Source organism: Mustela lutreola, chromosome 15 (genome assembly GCF_030435805.1).
Source record: "Mustela lutreola isolate mMusLut2 chromosome 15, mMusLut2.pri, whole genome shotgun sequence".
Taxonomy (NCBI): domain Eukaryota; kingdom Metazoa; phylum Chordata; class Mammalia; order Carnivora; family Mustelidae; genus Mustela; species Mustela lutreola.
The window spans coordinates 14,865,432-14,884,862 of record NC_081304.1 but is presented as its reverse complement, the minus strand read 5'-3'; the positions used below and the strand labels follow the sequence as shown (position 1 = coordinate 14,884,862).

At 46.5% G+C, this 19,431-nt stretch overlaps 2 protein-coding genes and 1 pseudogene across 3 annotated transcripts in view; all 3 read left to right on the top strand.

The window, feature by feature from the left end:
- LOC131815545 (translational activator of cytochrome c oxidase 1) lies at positions 1–9,063 on the top strand. Its single transcript, XM_059147278.1, has 5 exons — positions 1–1,044; positions 3,238–3,344; positions 4,726–4,853; positions 5,351–5,528; positions 5,838–9,063. Exons 1-5 carry the CDS (start codon positions 762–764, stop codon positions 6,036–6,038), a joined length of 897 nt encoding a protein of 298 aa, XP_059003261.1. The 5' UTR covers positions 1–761; the 3' UTR covers positions 6,039–9,063.
- Positions 6,371–6,503, top strand: LOC131817128 (U4 spliceosomal RNA; annotated as a pseudogene).
- A 5,227-nt stretch (positions 9,064–14,290) lies between the features above and the next one.
- The window catches only part of MAP3K3 (mitogen-activated protein kinase kinase kinase 3), a 62,482-nt gene continuing 57,341 nt past the window's right edge, over positions 14,291–19,431 (top strand). The window contains exon 1 of one of the 2 annotated variants that reach the window (XM_059150063.1): positions 14,291–14,785. In XM_059150063.1, the coding sequence (XP_059006046.1) occupies positions 14,782–14,785 (4 nt within the window). In that variant the 5' untranslated portion in view covers positions 14,291–14,781. The remainder of the gene's footprint in view (positions 14,786–19,431) is intronic. The other variant, XM_059150064.1, reaches the window with a different exon arrangement.

Sequence of the window (19,431 nt, the reverse complement as noted above, 5' to 3'; positions counted from 1 at the left end):
CCTGTCCTGCTCTCAAAGAATTTAATATTGTGGTGGAGACAAACATTTTTAGATTAAAAAGTGCTAAGGTACAGGCGAGTATGAAGGGTCATGTGAGCACGAAGTAGGGCATCTGTGCCCAACTGGAGAATTAGGGCATGTTTTCTTTTGGTGGAAAATCATGTCCGAACTGAATCTTGAAGGAAGAGCAAAATTTAGCCAGGTGAAGTGAAGTGGAACAAGGATCCCAAAAGACCCAGGTTTGTGCTGAATACAGGAACTGCAAAAGGTACCAGGAGCAATCTGTTTCTAATATGGCAAAGTAGAAGGAGGAGAGTGCCGAGCCCATCACAAAGTAGGCTGGATAATAAGCAACAACAATAATAAATTCCTAAGCGAACTATTAGTTAAAGCTCAAAAATTTGAGTTGTACTCCAAAAGTCGCCCCCATCTCGGCCTCGGCTCAGCAGAGGCGCGAAGACTGGAGCAAATACCGTGCGGCGGAACGGATTTTTCGGGCGTTGGGGGCGCGTTTCTGGGACGGACCGGAGAAAGGAAGTGTGCTACAGTATCTAAGGCACCCGCTCCCGGCTTCCGCGGGGCTTGTATTGGGTCTTTCGGGTCCCGGCTCTGCCGCGCTGGCCTGAGCCCTTGGGTCTCCGGAGACGAGTGGAGGCGGCCTCAAGCTCAGGACCTGCCGGTTTCTGCCTCGGACGCCACGGGCTGATCTTAGCCGCTGCTCGTTGGCTGTTCTTGCTGACCTTGGTCCAGGGTCGGAGCCAATGGCAGCTTGGGCTGCCGTCAGCCTGAGCAGGGTCGCTGCCCGGTGCTTGCGGGGAGCTCTAGGCCCCGGGGTCCGGGCGGCTCTTTCACCCACCCTCGCGGCTTCCCAGCCTGAGCCCACGGGCTGTACCAGCGCCCCGGGCAGGACGCTGCACCTCACGGCGGCGGTCCCCGCCGGGCACAACAAGTGGTCCAAAGTCCGGCATATCAAGGGTCCCAAGGACGCCGAAAAGAGTCGCATCTTCTCCAAGCTCTGTTTGAGCATCCGCCTGGCAGTTAAAGGTAAGTCACCCGCTGCTGCACTTTGTGCGCGCACAGCTAAACCAGGGGCCCACCCCTAACCTTGGTCCTTCATATTCTTTTCTTTTCCTAATTCCCACCGTTGCCCACTTCATAAACGTTCAGGACACCTACCTGCATTGTGTGTGTCCACTCACCTTTCCAGATGCTGAGCATCTGCCTGCATGGCAGGGAGTTGCTCTTAGGACGATAATGGTAAAAGTGACTTCATTCTAGTGCATAGCGGGGTACTTCATGGAAACAGACTCTAAGAGTAAGGTCTATGTGTTTCTTGCCTGAAGAGACAAATCCAGCCCTCTAGTCCCCTCTGGTTGTGGACCACAACGTAGGCTGTGGAAGGGACGTTGAGTAAATCTGTTACTTGCCCTTGTCAGTTTGCTTTATTAGGATTTCCTAAGACACATTTTCTTGGAAGGTAAGTTTGCAACTGTGTCTTTCTTAATTGTGTAGCCACTGCAAGATAACTTTTTTTGTTGTTGTGTTCAGTGTCAGATACCTGTAGGCGTGGAGATAAAAGTCCTGTAAAAATCATGGACCTTGGGGTCAAGAAAACTTGGTTTCTGTTACTTACTAACTGATGACATTGAGCAAATGGCTTAACCTTGCAGAGTTTCAGTTTCCTTCTGTAAAACAGGGTTAGTACCCACTGTATGGTCGTTTCTGGCACATAATAGGCACTCAGTAAATACTAATTTCCCCCTAGAATTCATGCCTGATATTTCTTTTGGCTTCCTTCTACATTCTTGATACTAAGTGAGATCAACACTATTGAGTGTTTGTTATGGGCACTGGTAATACAGAATAATGGAGGTATAGCCCCTACTCTGAGAGACAGCATGATTACATGCTGTCATATGAGCGTTTCAATAATTACACACAAATAGTAGAGTCAGAGCAAGGGGTATTAATAAGTCCAGGAAACGTTGGTACCACTTTCATCCGTCAGCTCTTTGTCTGATGCAAAGTGGTGTTTGCTGAAACCTAGCAGAAAGATATCCATCCTTAGGATTAATTAGGAACTTCTTTTCCGGGGCGCCTGGGTGGCTCAGCAGGTTAAGCGTCTGCCTTCAGCTCACATCATGATCCCAGGGTCCTGGGATTGAGCCCTGCATCAGGCTCCCTGCTCACTGGGGAGCCTGCTTCTCCCTCCTCCTGCTGCTCCCTCTACTTGTGCGCTCTCTGCCAAATAAATAAGTAAAATCTTTTGGGGCTCCTGGGCGGCTCAGTCGTTAAACTTCCACTCAGGTCATGATTGCAGGGTCCTGGGATCAAGCACCTCATCAGGCTCCCTGCTTGGCGGGAAGCCTACTTCTTCCTCTCCCACTCCACTCACTTTTGTTCCCTCTCTTCCTGTTTCTATCTCTGTCAAATAAATAAAGTCTTTATTTTTTAAAAAATAAAGATTTTATTTATTTGAAAGACAGAGAGAGAAAGGGAGCATGAGCAGGGAGAGGGGCAGAGGGAAAAGCAGATTCCTCACTGAGTGGGGAGCCCGACATGGGCCTCAGTCCCTGGACTCCGGATCATGATCTGAACCGAAGGCAGATGCTTAACTGACTGAGCTACCCAGGTGCTCCAAGAGAGTCTTAATGAAAAACTGAGAGTTGATGGAAGGAGGTGGGTGGGAAATGGCCCAGATGGATGATGGGTATTAAGGAGGGCACTTGTTATGAGGAGCACTAGGTGTTGTATGTAAATGATAAATCACTGAATTCTACTCCAGAAACCAACATTGCACTGTACATCAACTACCTAAAATATAAATTTAAAAATATAATAAAAATTTAGGGCACCTGTGTGGCTCAGCTGGTTAAGTGGCTGTCTTCGGCTCAGGTCATGATCCCGGGGTCTTGGGATCGAGCCTTCATCGGGTTCCCTGCTCACTGGGGAGCCTGCTTCTCCCTCTCCCTTTGCCTGCTGCTCCCTCTACTTGTGCTCTCTCTCACTCTATCAAATAAATAAAATCTTTAAAAAACAAACAAAAAAAACCTTCTTTCCAAAATACTGCTCCATATTCCATTTAAACATTTAATATTGAATAAATGTTCAAAATTAACTGAGAGCCAGGTGGTGACTTGTTACTCTTTTGGGTGGGGTTGGGTAGAGTGGCAGAAATCCCTTCTTTCTCCCAGCTGTAATGAGATGTGTTCACTCACTCTTTTCTTTCTATCTCAGAAGGAGGCCCCAACCCTGAGCACAACAGCAGTCTGGCCAACATCTTAGAGGTGTGTCGCAGCAAGCATATGCCCAAGTCAACGATTGAGGCATCGCTGAAAATGGGGGTATGTCCTCAATTTGACTTCTTGTTATTGCTCACAGCCCCTCCAGGGCCCATGTCCAGAAGGCTGCCGCATACTCCTTAGATTATCAGAGAGACCAATAGCATTGTGATTGATACCCTCAATGGCAGAGCCTTCTGGTGGTTCTCTGACCTTGGGCATAGGACATGGGAGCACAGTCGGGAATAGTATGAATAGACAGTGTACAGAACCAGACTGCTTAGGACTTCTCAGCCAAAGGGTGAGGATGTGAGGTAGAAGGAAGGGGTACAATGTGGGGAGTGTTAGATTGAGGAAGGGTGTGTTTTTCAGATATTTATGCCTTAAAGGAGAGGAGCCAGTAGAAAGGGAGATGGGGCATTAGTGATTGTGGGAGGGACAGAGTGTGGAGCTCAGGTATGGGAATTGTCTTTGATCCCAGGTGAGAGGACACCTCTTTCTCTGGGACAGTAGGAAGGATTTGAGGAAGTGATAATCATCTTAATAGCTAATAACTATTGAGAGCGTACTCTAGGCCAAGCACTTTGGGAAGAACTTTGTATGCATTATCTTACTGAATCATCAGAACAACCTCAAAACTTCCTCAAAAGCGGAAACTGAAACACAGAAACATTAGGTGACCAAGGCACATGGAAAATGACAGACTTGAAACCAGGTAGACTCTAGAACCTGTTTTCTAATCATTATACACATGCCTCCATGTGGGCCGTGGTGCGGATACAGTGGAAAGAGGATTTCCCCCCACCTGGTGGTCTTTTATTTCCTTTGTGAAAGAAGAAGGCGTAAGTCGCTGTTTGAGAGTTCCCGGAAAGGCAGCAAGGCAGGGTGCTGGGCGAGAGTGGTGGAGGTCGGATGTGTGGGCAAGGGATGAGTGGAGGCAGCATGGGAAGTCTGGTGAGACTGGTCCCTAGACCTTCACTGATTTGTTTGAATTTTGTGGCCAAACTGTTTTCAGAGGTTCTTATAGGGCCCAGAGTGCTATTTCTTAAAGCGATACTCAGCACCCCAGGGGTAGGAGACTTCACAGGTGGGTCTCATGCGGGATGGGTGTAGGAAGATGAGTCTTGGTGGGAGTGTGGGGGGTGATGTGTGTGTTAGAGGTGGGATTCAGTTGGGACAGGGAGGAAATGAAACTAGGAGATGGCTAACTGATTGTTCGGGGACCAGAGACACAGACTCCCTTCCCAGGAAGGGGCCATACTTGCAATTACCTCAAAATGGGTCCCAAAGGGCCACCTCTCAGAGGTAGGGGACAGCAATAAAGACTTGAGGCCCTAAGCGGTACCCCAGAGTGCCCATCCCGTGGAGTCAGTATCTGTGTTCTGGGTTGGGATGCAAGAGGTAATTTGGAAACAGGAAAATATGCTCATGTGGTTTATTGCAGAAAACCAAGGATGTTTATTTGCTGTATGAGGGCCGAGGCCCTGGCGGCTCTTCTCTGCTCATTGAGGCATTATCTAACAGTGGCTCCAAGTGCTATTCAGACATCAGACGTATCCTGAACAAGAATGGGTAGGTGTACATCTGGGGAGAGTGGAAGGGTATGAAGCCTTGAAGTTCCAGTTCTTTGCAAGGAAACTACAGTTGTTCCTCGTGGCATTTGAAGTTTTAAGCATATTTCATCCATAACAGAATCCAAATGGGATCATTTCTTCTCCTTTAATTCATTCTGTACTAGGCTTGTCTATCAGGTGGAGAAGAGGCCCTTTGTCCCATTTTTTCCCCCTCTGTAGCCATGTAATGTCCAAGTCTTAAAATGTACCACTAAGGCTGGAATTTTAAATGATGAGCAACGTCTTTGCATCCACTAAACTGCAATCAGGGCAGAAAGAAAGGGATGGGGATAAATTGGATTTTTCCCTTGCCCAGTGGTCACTGCATACTCTCCTTCAGAAGTATGTATGTCTGTACATCGAAGGCTGGGTGGGAAACAGAGTTATTAGAATGCAGTGCTGTGGGGGGCTGAGTGTCTACAGGCATTCAGTCTAGTGTGTTTCCTTTCCTTTGAGGGGAATGATGGCTGATGGAGCTCGCCACTCTTTTGACAAAAAGGGAGTGATCGTGGTTGGAGTGGAGGACAAAGAGAAGAAAGCTGTGAACCTAGAGCGTGCCCTGGAGCTGGCAATTGAAGCAGGAGCTGAAGATGTCAAGGAAACTGAAGATGAAGAGGAAAAGAACATTTTTAAAGTGAGTATAAAGCCTTGGTGTTTGCTGGACATTTGTCCTAATAGATGCGTCAAGGCATGCTTCTGTTTCTTCTTTCTCACACCCTGGGGTACAAGTGACACAAAGAGTTCACATGTTGCATAAACATTTATTACGTGAATACTACGTAGGGCTTACTTTACCAAGGACTACAAGAAGCATTCAGAACTCTGGAAACTATAGCTCTGCTGGTAAGAGCTTAAACACAGTGATTCAGGTTTTGCAAAATTCTGACTGCCTTTCTTCTGCTATCTCCTGGCCTCTCACCTCTTGACTTTCTTTTGTCCCTAGTTTATTTGTGATGCCTCTTCACTGCATCAAGTGAGGAAGAAGCTGGACTCCCTGGGCTTGTGTTCGGTGTCCTGTTCTCTAGAATTCATCCCCAATACAAAGGTGCAGCTGGCTGACCCTGACCTGGAGCAGGCCGCCCTTCTCATCCAAGCTCTTGGCAACCATGAGGACGTGATCCAGGTCTATGACAACATTGAGTAACTAGCTCTGTGAGCCCCAGGGGGCCTTTCTAGGCAGCTGGCAGCTCATTCTGGAGCACACGCTTCTGCAGTGACTGAGACTGAAGCAGACTGGAGGCCTTCCAGGGTAGGAGGCATAAAACCAAGACCTGCGTGGATACGGGAGTGGCCAAAGGAGTCACTGCATCTCCGTGGGGCCTCTTTGTCAGCTCTGCTGGTGTCTCAGAGCCCTCCTGGCTGTAGGGAGGAGACAGCCAGGTAATCAGACTCCGATCTTAGGAAGTTGGTCCTTGGGGGAACAGCAGGTACCCTGAGGGCCCTTTTACTAGAATCTTCTCTTAAATAATATAACTGAGCTTTGCGCAGTGGCAGTATCGTAGCCAATGAGGTTTATCCAAGGCGCGATTATTGCTAATTAAATAATATAACTGATCTGGGTTGCTACACTCCTGTTGTGTGGCTGTCGTGTTTTCCTGGGTTTTTGTCCAGCTGTTGGGACCCTCTGACTTCCTTTGAAGTCTGTAGGTTTAATTCTACTACTCCAGTCCCAGGCTTTTTTTTTTTTTTTGGACCAGAGAAATGTAAATCTCTATGGCACACCACTTTGCCCTAATGCTGGTCTGGTGGCCTAAACCTGTCATTAATCATGCATATAGTATTTACCAAACACCTGTGTACCAGGAACTGTACTTAACCAGGAGCATAAGCTGTTTAGTTGGTGCCCTGTGTTAGATCCTGTTCTTAAGACCTAGGACCTCAGAGGTCAGACACAGGACTGCTGTCTGCTGGAACTGCCCTAGGGCAGTGTGAGCTGCTGTGCATGCCTCCTTGTTCTCTTCTTGTGGCCTCCTTGCCCTCATTCTGCCAGAGAGCTTAAGGCTCTAACCCAGTGGGAAATCAAGTGCCAGTGATAAGGGACTCCCAGGCCCTGTTTCACCCAGGGCCCTATGTGTTCTGAGATTGGCCAGAGCGGACCTCTCAGCAGCGCTACTTGGTCACCAGAATGCCCGCCCTAGCTCCTTTTCATCCCTGCTGCCAAATGCTGGAGCACTGGGAACTGCAGAGGAAACGGAAACAGAAGGAAGGGTGAAGGGCTGAGTCAGAGCCTGGCCAGCTGGGAAAGAGGACCCTGTGTACCTTTGGCTCCAAAGTGTCAGTTTTGGGTTTTGAGAGACCAGGAGTGCTAGTCCCTGTGCAGGAGCCCATCAAGCATGTCAGGCCTGGAGTGGCTTATTGATCCCCGTTATTCACCTACTTACAAGTTGTTTAAGCCAGTTCTGAGATCAGAGTAATTTTCCCAAAGGAGCTTCAGGTAAATGAGGAAAAGAACAAAAACCAAGTTATAAATAATAACTTCAGCTTCTAAAAAAAACAGATTACTAATTCCATGATGACTTAAACAATCGGAGAGCAAAGGCTAAGGAAAGGAAAACCAATGAAATAACCCACAAAAATGCCAAAGCATATGCTCTTATACCTCGTTACATAACACGATACCACCTGGCATTCTTTACTTTTTTTGCTTTGTTTTGTTTTGTTTCAGAGACTTATTTATTTGTGAGAGAGAGAGAGCAGGGAGAGGGGCAGAGAGAGAGAGAGAATCCCTAGAGGCTCCACACTCAGCACAGAGCCCAACGCAGGGCTTGATCTCACCACCCTGAGATCATGACCTGAGCTGAAATCAAGAGTCGGATGCTTAACAGACTGAGCCACCCAGGCATCCCACATTCTTTAGTTTCTAAAGGAGATAACTCATCTAGATATCTGATGAGCACATCCTCAAAATAGTGCAATTTAAAGTGCTGCTTTGTAATTTTTAAGATACTTTTACATGTTATTTATTTGATTTTCACAGCAAACCTATAAAATAATCAGGCCAAGTATTTTATGCACAAATGGTCTAATAGCAAGCAGGTGAGAGTAGGTCTAAGACTCTTACATCGATAGACCTTGGTTTATAAAAAGAACTGTTTTGTAAATGTTGAATATAATTTGGAAGAATCTGATAATTTCTGATCTGAGAAATCTGGACCAGGAGAGCCTGCTCTGGAAAGGAAAGTGGCTATTCACGTGAATAGTTTTCCAATCTAATAGATAGGATTTGTTTGAAAGGATTTTTGTGTAACGGCTTTCTTACATCAAGGCTTTGAGTGGCTCTGCACTGACCCCTGTTGGTGCCCTGCAGTCTTTCCTGCGGCTAATGTGGGAAAGGCAGAAATGGAGCCTTATTTGGACCTGTTTAGCCTCTAAGTCTGCTAAAGAGACCCTTAACTACATAGGTTAAATAGTTAAGTAACTATTTAACTGAATAAGTAGAGAGGATATGTGTTATTCTGCCCCTAAAAATTATTTTCTGAAGAATATTTTATGTCAAAGAATGTTTACAATGTAATATTAAGTGGAAAACAAAGATGTAAAGCTATATGTATAGTATGGTCCAAATTTGAAAATATAATCATACTTTATCTATGAACTTTTAAAAAAAAGACTAGGAGGAAGTGTAGCAAAATCTCAAAACTGGTTATCTGTGGGTGGTAATGTTATCACTGAGCTTTATTTTCTATAGTCATATATTTTATGAGCGTAAACATTTAAAAAAAAAAGAAAACTAGTCACATCATTGTCCAGCTAGGGTGACAGCATGTGAGTGACCAGGAATCAGGCATACCTTAACCTCCAAAGAATGAGATCTGGTCTTGGCTTGCCTTTGCCTTATAGTCTGTCATCGTCTTAGCAGACAAAATCATTCAATGCCTTGCAGCTGGCTTTGGCTCACTTTCAAGTGACCTTTCCATGGGATGGAAGTATTTGTGACAGGTTCCGTCCACAGCCTTGCCTCTCACAAGAAGCGTTCACATGGTACATAGCTGCCTTCCCTCTGCCAGAGGCCTCAGCTGAATCGAACAGAAACCATGAAAGCTCTGCTTCCAGTCCACAATGGAAATTCAGCCATGGCCAGAGTTACTCTTTTGGTTTTATGTTTTGTTTTGTTTTACTCTCTGAAACTTACAGCACAACAGTCAATAAAACTTCACACTTGAAGAAACCCCAACTTGTAGATGTTGATTTGAATCCCTAGGGACTCTTCTGGAGCCATTCTGAAGAGGAAATAAATGAGCCAGTAATTCTGGCAAGAGGGAGTGATGATAGATACCACACTAGTATAGACTGGAACTACTTTCTCTCCTTATGCCCTCCTCAGACACTGAACACGATAGCAGTTTTTGCTTTTTCTCTTTTTGTCTTTCTTTTAGCAATGTGAAAGGGGTAACATCTGTGGTTTTTGAGTGAATAAGTGAACCTCAAGTGGGGGATTCCCTACCCCGTTCCTTCTAAGATATAACACCGTTAATCTACTCTGTATTATTCTACTCCTTGGAACCAGTCTGCTGGGGAATAGATCTCAACTCTGCCAATTGCCAGGAACCTTGGACAAGAACTTAACCTCCTTGCCCCTATTTCTTCATCTATAGAAAGAGGACAATAGTACCTCTCTCATAGGGCTATTTCGGGGCGCCTGGGTGGCTCAGTGGGTTAATCCACTGCCTTCAGCTCAGGTCATGATCTCAGTGTCCTGGGATCGAGTCCCGCATCAGGCTCTCTGCTCAGCAGGGAGCTTGCTTCCCCCTCTCTCTCTGCTTGACTTTCTGTCTACTTGTGATCTCTCTCTGTCAAATAAATAAATAAAATCTTTAAAAAAAAAAAAAAAGAGAGAGAGAGAGAGAGACAATCTTAAGGCTCCACACCCAGTTTGGATCCTGACACATGGCTCAGTCTTGACCCTGAGATCATGACCTGAGCCAAAATTAAGAGTCCAGTCCTTAACCAAGGAGCCACCCAAGCACCCCTTGTTTTCTCTTTTAATACCACATTCATTGAGCTATCCCTGAAAAGAATTCATTCATCTTTATTATTCCCTATCTCATGTCCGAGTGTCTCTATGCTCTTGAAAGAAAAAAAGGAGAGTGTTCAGCTGGCATATCAGACTGTCTGATGCCCTGAGCATTGGGATCAGGTATGGCTCAGGTACTTATCCAGGGGCATCTACTGTGTGACACCATGGGAACAGACTTGAGAAGACATGATCCAGATGGGAGTCTTTACATGGGGAAAATGAAGAGTGAGGAGAGAAACAATATAGAAAGAGAAAAAATAACTAAAAGGGCACACTTGTTGATACTACATTCAACTACTAACATCCCCAGTTAAGGTTCACTTACTTAAAAAAAAATTTTTTTTAATGTGCCATGAAAGATGCTAGGCCTACCGATTTGAATGACAACTTCTGTCTCTATGCTTACTTCCTTAAAGGCAGTTACAAAAGAGTGGGATGGGTGCTTTGGTGAAGAAAGTATTAGGTGCTCTGGTTCCCAGAATTGTGAGTATTTGTCTGGAAGGGTTTCTTGGAGGGAGTGATGTGCAGGCTTAGTTCTTTTCTGAAAGAATGAAGATGGGGGAGAGAGTGGAGGAGAAGAGTATTCAAAACAAAACAAAATAGATGCAGAGTTATAGAGGTGAGACGGACTACAGTGGTTCTTTGTGGCCACATAGAATTTGAATGACAGAGGTGGGGAATGGAAAAGCTTGTGGCTGAAGATCCATAGCCTGAGTCTGGCAGGGCCTTCTTATCTATATCCACATACTTGATTTATCCTAAGGGTGATAGGAAACTGTAAAGTTTTTAAGCAGAGCATGATGGGATCAGGATCCATTTTAGAAAGATTACCCTGTGATGTAAGCAGACACTGTTCTACTGGGTTTGAACTAGGATGGTGGAGCTGAGGTTGGGAGAGGAATGGACAGATTGGTGACATGGTCAAGGGTAGCTGTGGGAGGAGAGAAACGGAGAGGCAGTGTTCTCTAAGGCAGAGAATTCACAGGGCAAACCTGGGAAACTGAAGATCGCAGAGGAGATACAGAACTATGGAGGAAAATGATGAATTCAGTTCGGACCTGTAGAAGCTGAGATGCCTATGGGAGGCTAGAGGATGAGGCCTTGGAAGCTCAGAGGAAGGTCTAGTATGGTAACTTCAGCATGGGAATGTTTGAGATGGCTGCTAAGGGACAGACAATGGAAAGGAAGCCCTCAAAGCCGTTGCTAGAAGGAAAGAAAGTCACAAGGCTCTTTTCAGCTAAAAACTTATGTGGTTATACCGCAGTTCTCTCCTATGCGTGAAACACTATTCTAAGTGCTGGTGATTGGATAAGGCAGTGAACGGGACAAAAATCCCTGCTGCCACACAGCTTATGTTCATGGTAGAGGAAGGACTAACAAACATACAGTTTTAGTCACTATGAAGAAAAACAAGGCAGACTAAAGAATGATGGAGAGGTGAGGGGCTCTGTTGGAAAGGGTGCTTACAAATTGAAAGGAGTTGATGTTTGAGCAAAGACCTGAATAAAATGCAGGAGTTAGCCATGGGAACACTTTGGGGAAGAGCATTCCAGGTAGAACAAATGGCAAGTGCAAAGATCTTGAGGTTGATAGGTTCAAAATGTGGTAAGACAGCAGTGTGGCTGGAAGAGTGATCATGGGAGAGAGTTAGAGATGAGGTGGGAGAGGATGGCAGGGCCAGCTCCTACTGAGCCCGAAAGGCCATGACAAAGACTTCTTGGGTGTTATTCTAAGTGCAGGGGGAAGCCATTGGAGGCTTAACAGCAGGGCGATGGCACGACCTGAATTACACTGTATAAGGATCGCTCTGGCTGCTGTGCAGAGAATCATTTTTCAAGTGGCCACAGAGGAAACAGGGGGTTGGGTTAGGAAGCTAGGGCAGTCATCCAGGAGAGGGTAGCAGCTTGGACCAGGCTGATAGTGGTGAGAAGTGGTTGGATTCAGATATATTTTGAAACCAGAGGCAAGAAGACCTGCTGAAGGATTAGATATAGGGATGTTAGGCAAAGAGCAAAACCAAGGAAGACTTCTAGGCTTGTACTTTAACAAACACAATGGGAAAATAGAGGAGTTGGGTGTTTCCGCCGGAGGGGGAAAGGATAAAGAGTTCAGGGTGAAACTTGTGAAATTGGGAGATGTGTTTCAGACATTCCAAGAAAAGCTGCTGAATAAACCTTCCAATACAGGCTATGGAGTGAGTACTAGAGTTCCACTTGCATAGTTAGGGGTCTTTTTTTTAATATTTATCTCATAGGTCAGATATGAGCCTCAGATTGGTAGATTGAGACCTCCAGCCCTGGCTTGTTACACACATTCTCACCAGAGTGATACCCCATGGAGGGGAAAAATGATTAAGGGGTAAAAAAAATAAAATCTTAGATAATACAGTGGTATGTGGCCTTCAAAGCTCAACTCTACTTGACCAAATCTTATTCCTTAGCCTTTAATTTCTCTCATTAGAATTTACATTTAATTAAGTAATTCAGAATGTTCTCCTGGGTGGGGGGCACGGGGAGGTGATAATGAAAAAGCAGTTGAGGAACACTGGCCTGGTACAAGAACATGACCTTTGGGTGGCAGGTAGACCTGGTATGAATCCTGGCTTTATCACTTGGACATGGTCCTTAACTTGTTTGAGCTTCCATTTCCTCATTTAAATGCCAATAGTATTACTTACCTCAGTTATTGAAAAGATTAAATAAGATGATGGGCCTGGCATATAATAAACAACTAATAATTATTATTTTTTTTCCTTTTTACTCTTTTTAAAAGATTTTATTTATTTATTTGTCAGAGAGACATTGCAAGAGAGGGAACACAAGCAGGGGGAGAGGGGAAGGGGAAAAGTGGGCTTCCGCACAGAGTGGGGAGCCTGATGTGGGTCTTGATTCCAGGACCCTGAGCCAAAGGCAGAGCTTAAGACTGAGCCACCCAGGCTCGCCTTTCCCTTTCACTTTCTCCCCTTCCCAGAAAAGAGATTTTTATAGTTAAGAACTACAATAAACTGGATAGGGATCTAATCAAGTGGGAGAAAGACCGACTTAAAGGCTTGCTGGAAAGAAAAAAGAAAACAGGATAAGGGGCCTGATTAAATATTGGGGGGAGGAGGGAGAGAGTGTAAAGAAAGAGGGGAGTCCAAAGTAATTCTTGAGAGATTTGACACCCAAGGCAAAGCCACCACTAAAGATTCTTACTTGCCGGTTGAAAATGGCATCAGAGGAAGATTATTCTGGCGTCTGACTTGTACCACAGCGGAACAGTAAGAGAGGAAGGGAGCCCATATTAATTGTGATGAATTTGGCATCTGAAGACCTGGGTGTATAAAATACTGAACAATGAGGGTTGGGGAAATTAATTACGGTCATTCTCTATTTTGAAATATCATGCAGCCCCTACAATTGTTTTGGAACAGTATTTCAGTGGCACGGGAAAACACATAATAAAATGTAAGCACACTACAAAACAATATGAAGCCATTTTTGTCTAACGTTGTATATCTTGGTAGGAAAGAGATTAAGTTATCCCCGGGGTGGATTTTTTTTTTTTTTTCGGTTTTAATTCGAATAGCTTGTATTGCTTTCATAACCAAAGGAAAAAAAAAAAGCTTTTATCCGAAAGAACGTCTCTGACCTCGCCACTTACTGGTGTCGGCCCTGGCCAGCAGCGGAACTCCCAGACTTCTGAGGACCCACATTCCAGTACTACCCCAGCCCCTCGGAGGGTGTGGTCCCGGAGGCAGGAGACCCAGGAAAAGGCGGGCAGTGGCGAGGCCGCCCCTGCCTCCCGGCAAGCGCAGCGTCCGGACCGGAGGACTTGTCAGGGGATCGGACGGCAGAGATGGCCACACGCCGGGAAGCGTTCAGAGCCAGAACCCTCCCCGCTTTCTCTGCGCCCGGTGCGGGAACAAGAAGGGGCAGAACGCCGGCCTCAGGGGCCGCCCGGGCCTCGGAGAACAGGGAGGGCGGGAGGCTAGCGGCCCCTCCAGCCGCTTTCCCAAACTCCAGCCCCAAAGTAGCCGGGGGCGGGGGGGGGGGACACCGCCAGCCCGCGCGCCCGCCGAGCCATCAGTGACCGACGGGAGGTGGGAATGTGGGCGGAGCCTCTCGCGCGAGCTGTGATTGGAGCAACCAACACCTCCCGGGGAGAGAGGGCGGGCGAGACGGTCAGGGATGAGTAGAGGCGGGTGCTCAGAGCCCTCTGCGTGATTGGCTAGCAGAGAGTGAACCGGGTGCTGTTTCGATGATTGGCAGGCAGTAGACAGCCCTCGGAAAAGGCCTTGGCTTCGCCCATTGGCAACCTACGAGAGTAGGCGGGATTGGTTCATCGTGTGGTGCTGATGATTAGCTGGCGACTGAGAGTTAGGGTGTTGGGGAGAGAGCGGAGTTGGGGGGCGACTGGGGCAGCGACTTCCTCCCTGTTATTGGCTGGTGAAGTGAGTGGGGGTGGTATGAAGGTCCAGCGACTGCCTGGGATTGGCGGGCGCTGCGGTGAGTGACAGGCAAGGGGGCGAGCTGCGCGACCAGCGGTTTGTTTTTCGGAGCGTTCCTGAGGTGGAGAACGGTGGCCGGACGGAGCGACTGCGGGACTGAGAGACTGGCGGGCGGGCGGGCCGAGCGGCGCCGCCGAGGCCGGGCTGGGCCGAGCCGAGGAGCGCCGGGGATGTAGCGGGCCACCCTGCCCATGCCACAGCGCCCGGCCGCGGGCGGAGCCGGAGCCGGAGCCTGGGGAGGCGGCGGGGGGCCCGAGCGCAGCCCGCGCCCCCCGCGCGGAGCCAGGCCCGCTGCCGTCCCCGCCGCCCGGGCCCCCGGCATGCAGCTCCGGCTGCGGAGGTGACACTCGGGCCCGAGCCGCCGCCGCCGCCATCGCCACCATGGGTGAGTGTCGCCACCGCCCCGGCCTGTGCCCGCGCTGCTTCGCCTCGCCCCGCCCCGGGTTGAGGGGAGGAGGACCCTGGGCCGCCGCCTGACAGGCATGGACAGCCCGCAAGGCCCGGGCTGAGGACCGCCGGCGCCCGCCCGCCGCGGTCGCAGCTCGGCGGCCGGGGCGGGGGTTCGGTTTCCCCCGGGCCGCCGGGGCGGTCCTGGCCGGCGGAGCCCACTGGGCAGCCTTCTTCCGGGCCGCGCGGCGGGCGCATCCCGAGGAGGCGGTGGCTGGATCGAGGGCCCGTGCTTGGCGGGGCAGCCCACTCCGGCCCGAGCGAGCCGGACCGCGAGCCCGAGGGCGGGGGAGCGGGAGCTCAGTGTGGGGCCCGGGCTGGAGGCTGGTGCAGGCCCAGCTGCTGTTGTGTCTTTTCCTTGATTTGCTTTTTTTTCCTGCCTGTGTCATTTCCTTCCCTTTGCTCACACAGGCCGACCAGCGAGAGTTCCCGGGGCTTGCTCTCCAGCCCTGTGCGCTCTCCAGCCCTGTGCGCGCCCCAGCGCAGGGGGGAGGGCGTGCGGGGAGATAGGCTGGGAGGTGATTAAAACGGCAATCACTGTTATCAACAGCGCGGTTGAGAAATGTGAGCCGCACGCAGATTGCTGGAGGTTAGGAATTGGTCGGGGACTGCCAGTTATAATTCACATACTACTTTTTTGAAAAATCCCGATGCAGTGTTTTACATCCATTATTTTTATTTAGCGGTATCGCTGAAATTATGTAACTTTTAAAAGAAGCGTTCGCTGCACAAAAGATTCTGTGAAATCATTTCCTTTTCATCAATACTTGCAATCTCAGTTGTGAAGATGTAATCTAAGAAACGCTTTTAATGTCTTCTACACGCGGCATTTGAGCCGAATTATATTTTGGTGTCCTTTTTTGGTAATTTAGCAAATGATTAGTGGACTAGGTTAAGAAGTAAATAACATTTTAGATGTACTTTGCTTCTCTTGTTGGATCGGTTATTGTGATACTGTTGTCCACAATCACAAGTTTTGCAAAGTATTTGGTATTGTCCTAAACAACCAAGGAGTAAACTTCAGTGAGAGGATCTTTTGCAAAGGCAGTCATTGTATCTGTGAAGTGCCATGCACGTGAAGAGGGAATGTTAATATTTGCTTTGCCCTATAGCAAGGTCAAGTCATTTTCGTAGGTTAAGTGTATGCTGTGTATGCTGTGTCACATTGAGCAGATACTGTTTTGCTGCCTGTCTCTACACTGTGCCTTTGAATGAATTGCCTTGTTCTATTCCACACTTCCCCTGTACAGTAAAGGATGGGTTTGTTCATTTGCTGGGTTTACTGTTTCCTTCCCATGCTTTGCTTCAAAAGCGCTTGCTCTTCTGGAATAAAGTCTTGTGTGACAGCAAGCAGAAAAAGGAACCCATTAAGGCTTGATATTTAAATACATAATTCAACAAATACTTACCAAACATTTACTATAAATGGGGTACGTGATTCTTCTTGTCCTCCCCAAGCTTCAAACATTTAGCTCGTGTTTTGGAATTTGATGATTGAACTCAATCCTTGAGTTGGTTTGTGAACCAGTGTTTGTGATACTTTTTTGTCTCCTGAGGGAGGTCTTAAGTCCCAAAAGGGAGTATGTAATACTTGAGGATGGGCAGACTCCCACTCCCCACTTTCTTGACTGCTAAATTAGTAAAAGTGCCCAGATTTATTGATTACATTTGCATGTCCAACATGAAAATCGATGTCAGCCTGTTTTCACATTTCTGGGCATTTTTAAGAACTATTTTTAAGTGTATGAGTTTATGGAGAGACAGTGATGCGGAGGAAAGGAACTATATAGGTAGTGGCCAGAACCACAAAGAAAAAAGGACCAGGAACTCTGCTTTTCATTTGTCCCCATGTCTGTTTTACATAAAGCAACTGAGGCAGTGAGAGGGGAACTAACTTGCCTGGGCTGCCATGTATTAGGCAAGCTGGTTTAAGAGCCACTGCCCAGCTTTCTCCAGCAGGTTCCTCTCATACCATTCTCTCTCTCTCTCTCTCTTTTTTTTTTTTGTAGATGACCTTGATATGCAATTAGAGCTAATACTGAGTTCCTCCAGAGCCTGGATCTTTAATTTACTATATAAAAGGTTCAGCAAGGATATGTATACACACACACACACACACACACACACACACAGAGTGTCTCTTAAATACTGACTTCCAGTATTTAAGAATTTTCATCAGATGAAAATTTAGATCCCCAAATTAGTTTGCTTTAGTTGCTGTGGTTCTAAATGTATTATGATACAGCAAGAGGTTGATAAGAGAGGCATACAGACTTATTAATATTTTCATGATACTTGTTAAACTTCAGCTTAGTGAGGAAAAGACCAAAACTAACTGCAGTCTCTGCCCTGCAGGTTCTTTGGTTAACAGTCATATTTTCCTGAGCTGTTCAAAGCCCCAGACTCAAGCTTGTTTGACAACTTGGGTTGGTAATAAAAACAGGTTAGATTTTGTATTGGCTGTTAGCCTCAGTAAATGCCCAGTGGGAACTACAATTATCCCTGTAGTACATTTAAACTTGTAAATAATAGGAAATATGGAGATAGGCTTTTTTTTCTTTTCTTTTTGCTTTGATACTATGTTGTTATTTTAAAAATTTGGAATTGACTGCTCATTTTTCTTGGTCACACTAGAATTCTCTCCCAGTTTTAGTAATTGTAGTGGCAAATGCTGTTAATAACACTTGAGACTAATTCACTTGTGTGTATTTGGACTTTTTATAAATGCAATCTGAAACAGTGGGAAATGTTACTGAAAAACATGTAACAACTTGGAAATGTTGCGGGAAACTATAGTGAACTGAGTACAGGATTAAGGATGGGTTGGTTCTGCTTTGATAGCTTGGTTGGAAGTCAGAATCATTGTGATTTACAGACAACTTGGGTCTCTAAGGTTCCAGGGCTGTTATTAGCTCTCAGTAAGACCATTGTCAGTTCAGGGACGCCTGGGTGGCTCAGTTGGTTAAGCAGCTGCCTTCGGCTCAGGTCATGATCCCAGCGTCCTGGGATCGAGTCCCACATCGGGCTCCTTGCTCCGCAGGGAGCCTGCTTCTCCCTCTGACTCTGCCTGCCATTCTGTCTGCCTGTGTTCCCTCTCGCTTGCTCTCTCTCTGACAAATAAATAAAAAAAAAATTAAAAAAAAAAAAAAAGACCATTGTCAGTTCAGCTTGTCTAGAATCTGACAACCTGACAATCTATACTCTGACCAACAACTGTTTTAATTGAAATTTGATGAGTCAACATGGCTGTGTGTCGACTAGATTTCTGATATTTTTTAAATGACAGTTGGATTTCATTTTTTAAAAAGAATTTATTTATTTGAGAGAAAGCAGGAGTGGGGTGAGGGAAGGGGTAGAGGGAAAGGGAGAGATAGACTCCCCAGTGAGCAGGGAGTCCCACAGGGCTTAGTCCCAGGACCCTGCGATCATGACCTGAGTCAAAGGCAGACGTTTAACCTACTGAGCCACCCAGGTGCCCCTAACAGTTGGATTTTAAAACTAAATTTTAGGCATTTATAAAAAAGTTAAGTATCCAACCGGGGAATACACAAAGGATAAGAAGCAGTTTTCTTGGTTCTGTCTATATAAGCTATTCCTTTAATCTTTATTCATTTATTTATTGGCTCTTATGTGTTGGGAGCAGTACTAAACCCTATATCTGTATTTATCCTGCCTTAACAAGTTACCTTAAGAAGGTAAGTTGAACCTGAAACATGTAAACAAGTGAGTACAAGGGGTATTGTAGATACTTTGTCCAAACCGTGTAAAGATGCCTGGGAGCGAGAGATCAATTCTATAGTTTTGGGATCGACCTACATAATTTTATAGTTTCCAGACCTTTAGGTTAATTTCATTAAACATTAAAATAAAATATAGTGGTGATATGTTGATTCTTATGAGGAAGCAACAGCTTACTTTGTAATATGTATTTTTAAATTTTGGGGGTGCCTAGGTGGCTCAGTCAGTTAAGTGTCTGCCTTTGGCTCAGGTCATGATCTTGGGGGCCTGGGATCAAATCCCATGTCAGGCGTCCTGCTAAGTGCGAACATTGCTTCTCCCTCTCCCTCTGCCTTTCCCCAGCTTGTCCTCAGTGACTCTCTCACTCTTGCTCCCTTTCTCTCTCAAATAAATAAAGAAAAACTTTAAAAATAAAAAAAAATTTTTAGCGGTTAGTTTCTTTGGAAGGGCTGTTATATCCCAGAAACAGAAAAATAAACACCAGAATTTGACTTTGAGATCTAGCAAAGGTTCAGCCATGTCTGTGAAGGAAAAAAGTTTCTTGTGAATTCAGGCTCAGGCCTTTTTGTTTGTGCTTACTATAAGATAATGTTTGCCACTATAAAATAATGTTTGCCCAGGTTCTGACAAGGTGAAGGCAGTGGGAATATGTGAAATGTTATGAAGATCAAGATAGTAAAATCTGGGGGTGCGTGGGTGGCTCAGTTGGTTAAGTGTCTGCCCTCAGCTTAGGTCATGATTCCAGGGACCTGGGATCAAGCCCATGCGGGGTTCCCTGCTCAGTGGAGAGTACGCTTCTCTCTCTCCCTCTGTCTTCCTCCCTCTGTCATCCTCTCTCTCTGTCTG

Excerpts from the sequence above, each read along its gene's own strand:
- LOC131815545 (XM_059147278.1), top strand. The coding sequence starts at position 762 with ATGGCAGCTTGGGCTGCCGTCAGCCTGAGCAGGGTCGCTGCCCGGTGC. Across the intron at positions 3,345-4,725 it reads AGGCATCGCTGAAAATGGGG|AAAACCAAGGATGTTTATTT; the intron begins GTATGTCCTCAA and ends GGTTTATTGCAG. Across the intron at positions 5,529-5,837 it reads AGGAAAAGAACATTTTTAAA|TTTATTTGTGATGCCTCTTC; the intron begins GTGAGTATAAAG and ends TTTTGTCCCTAG.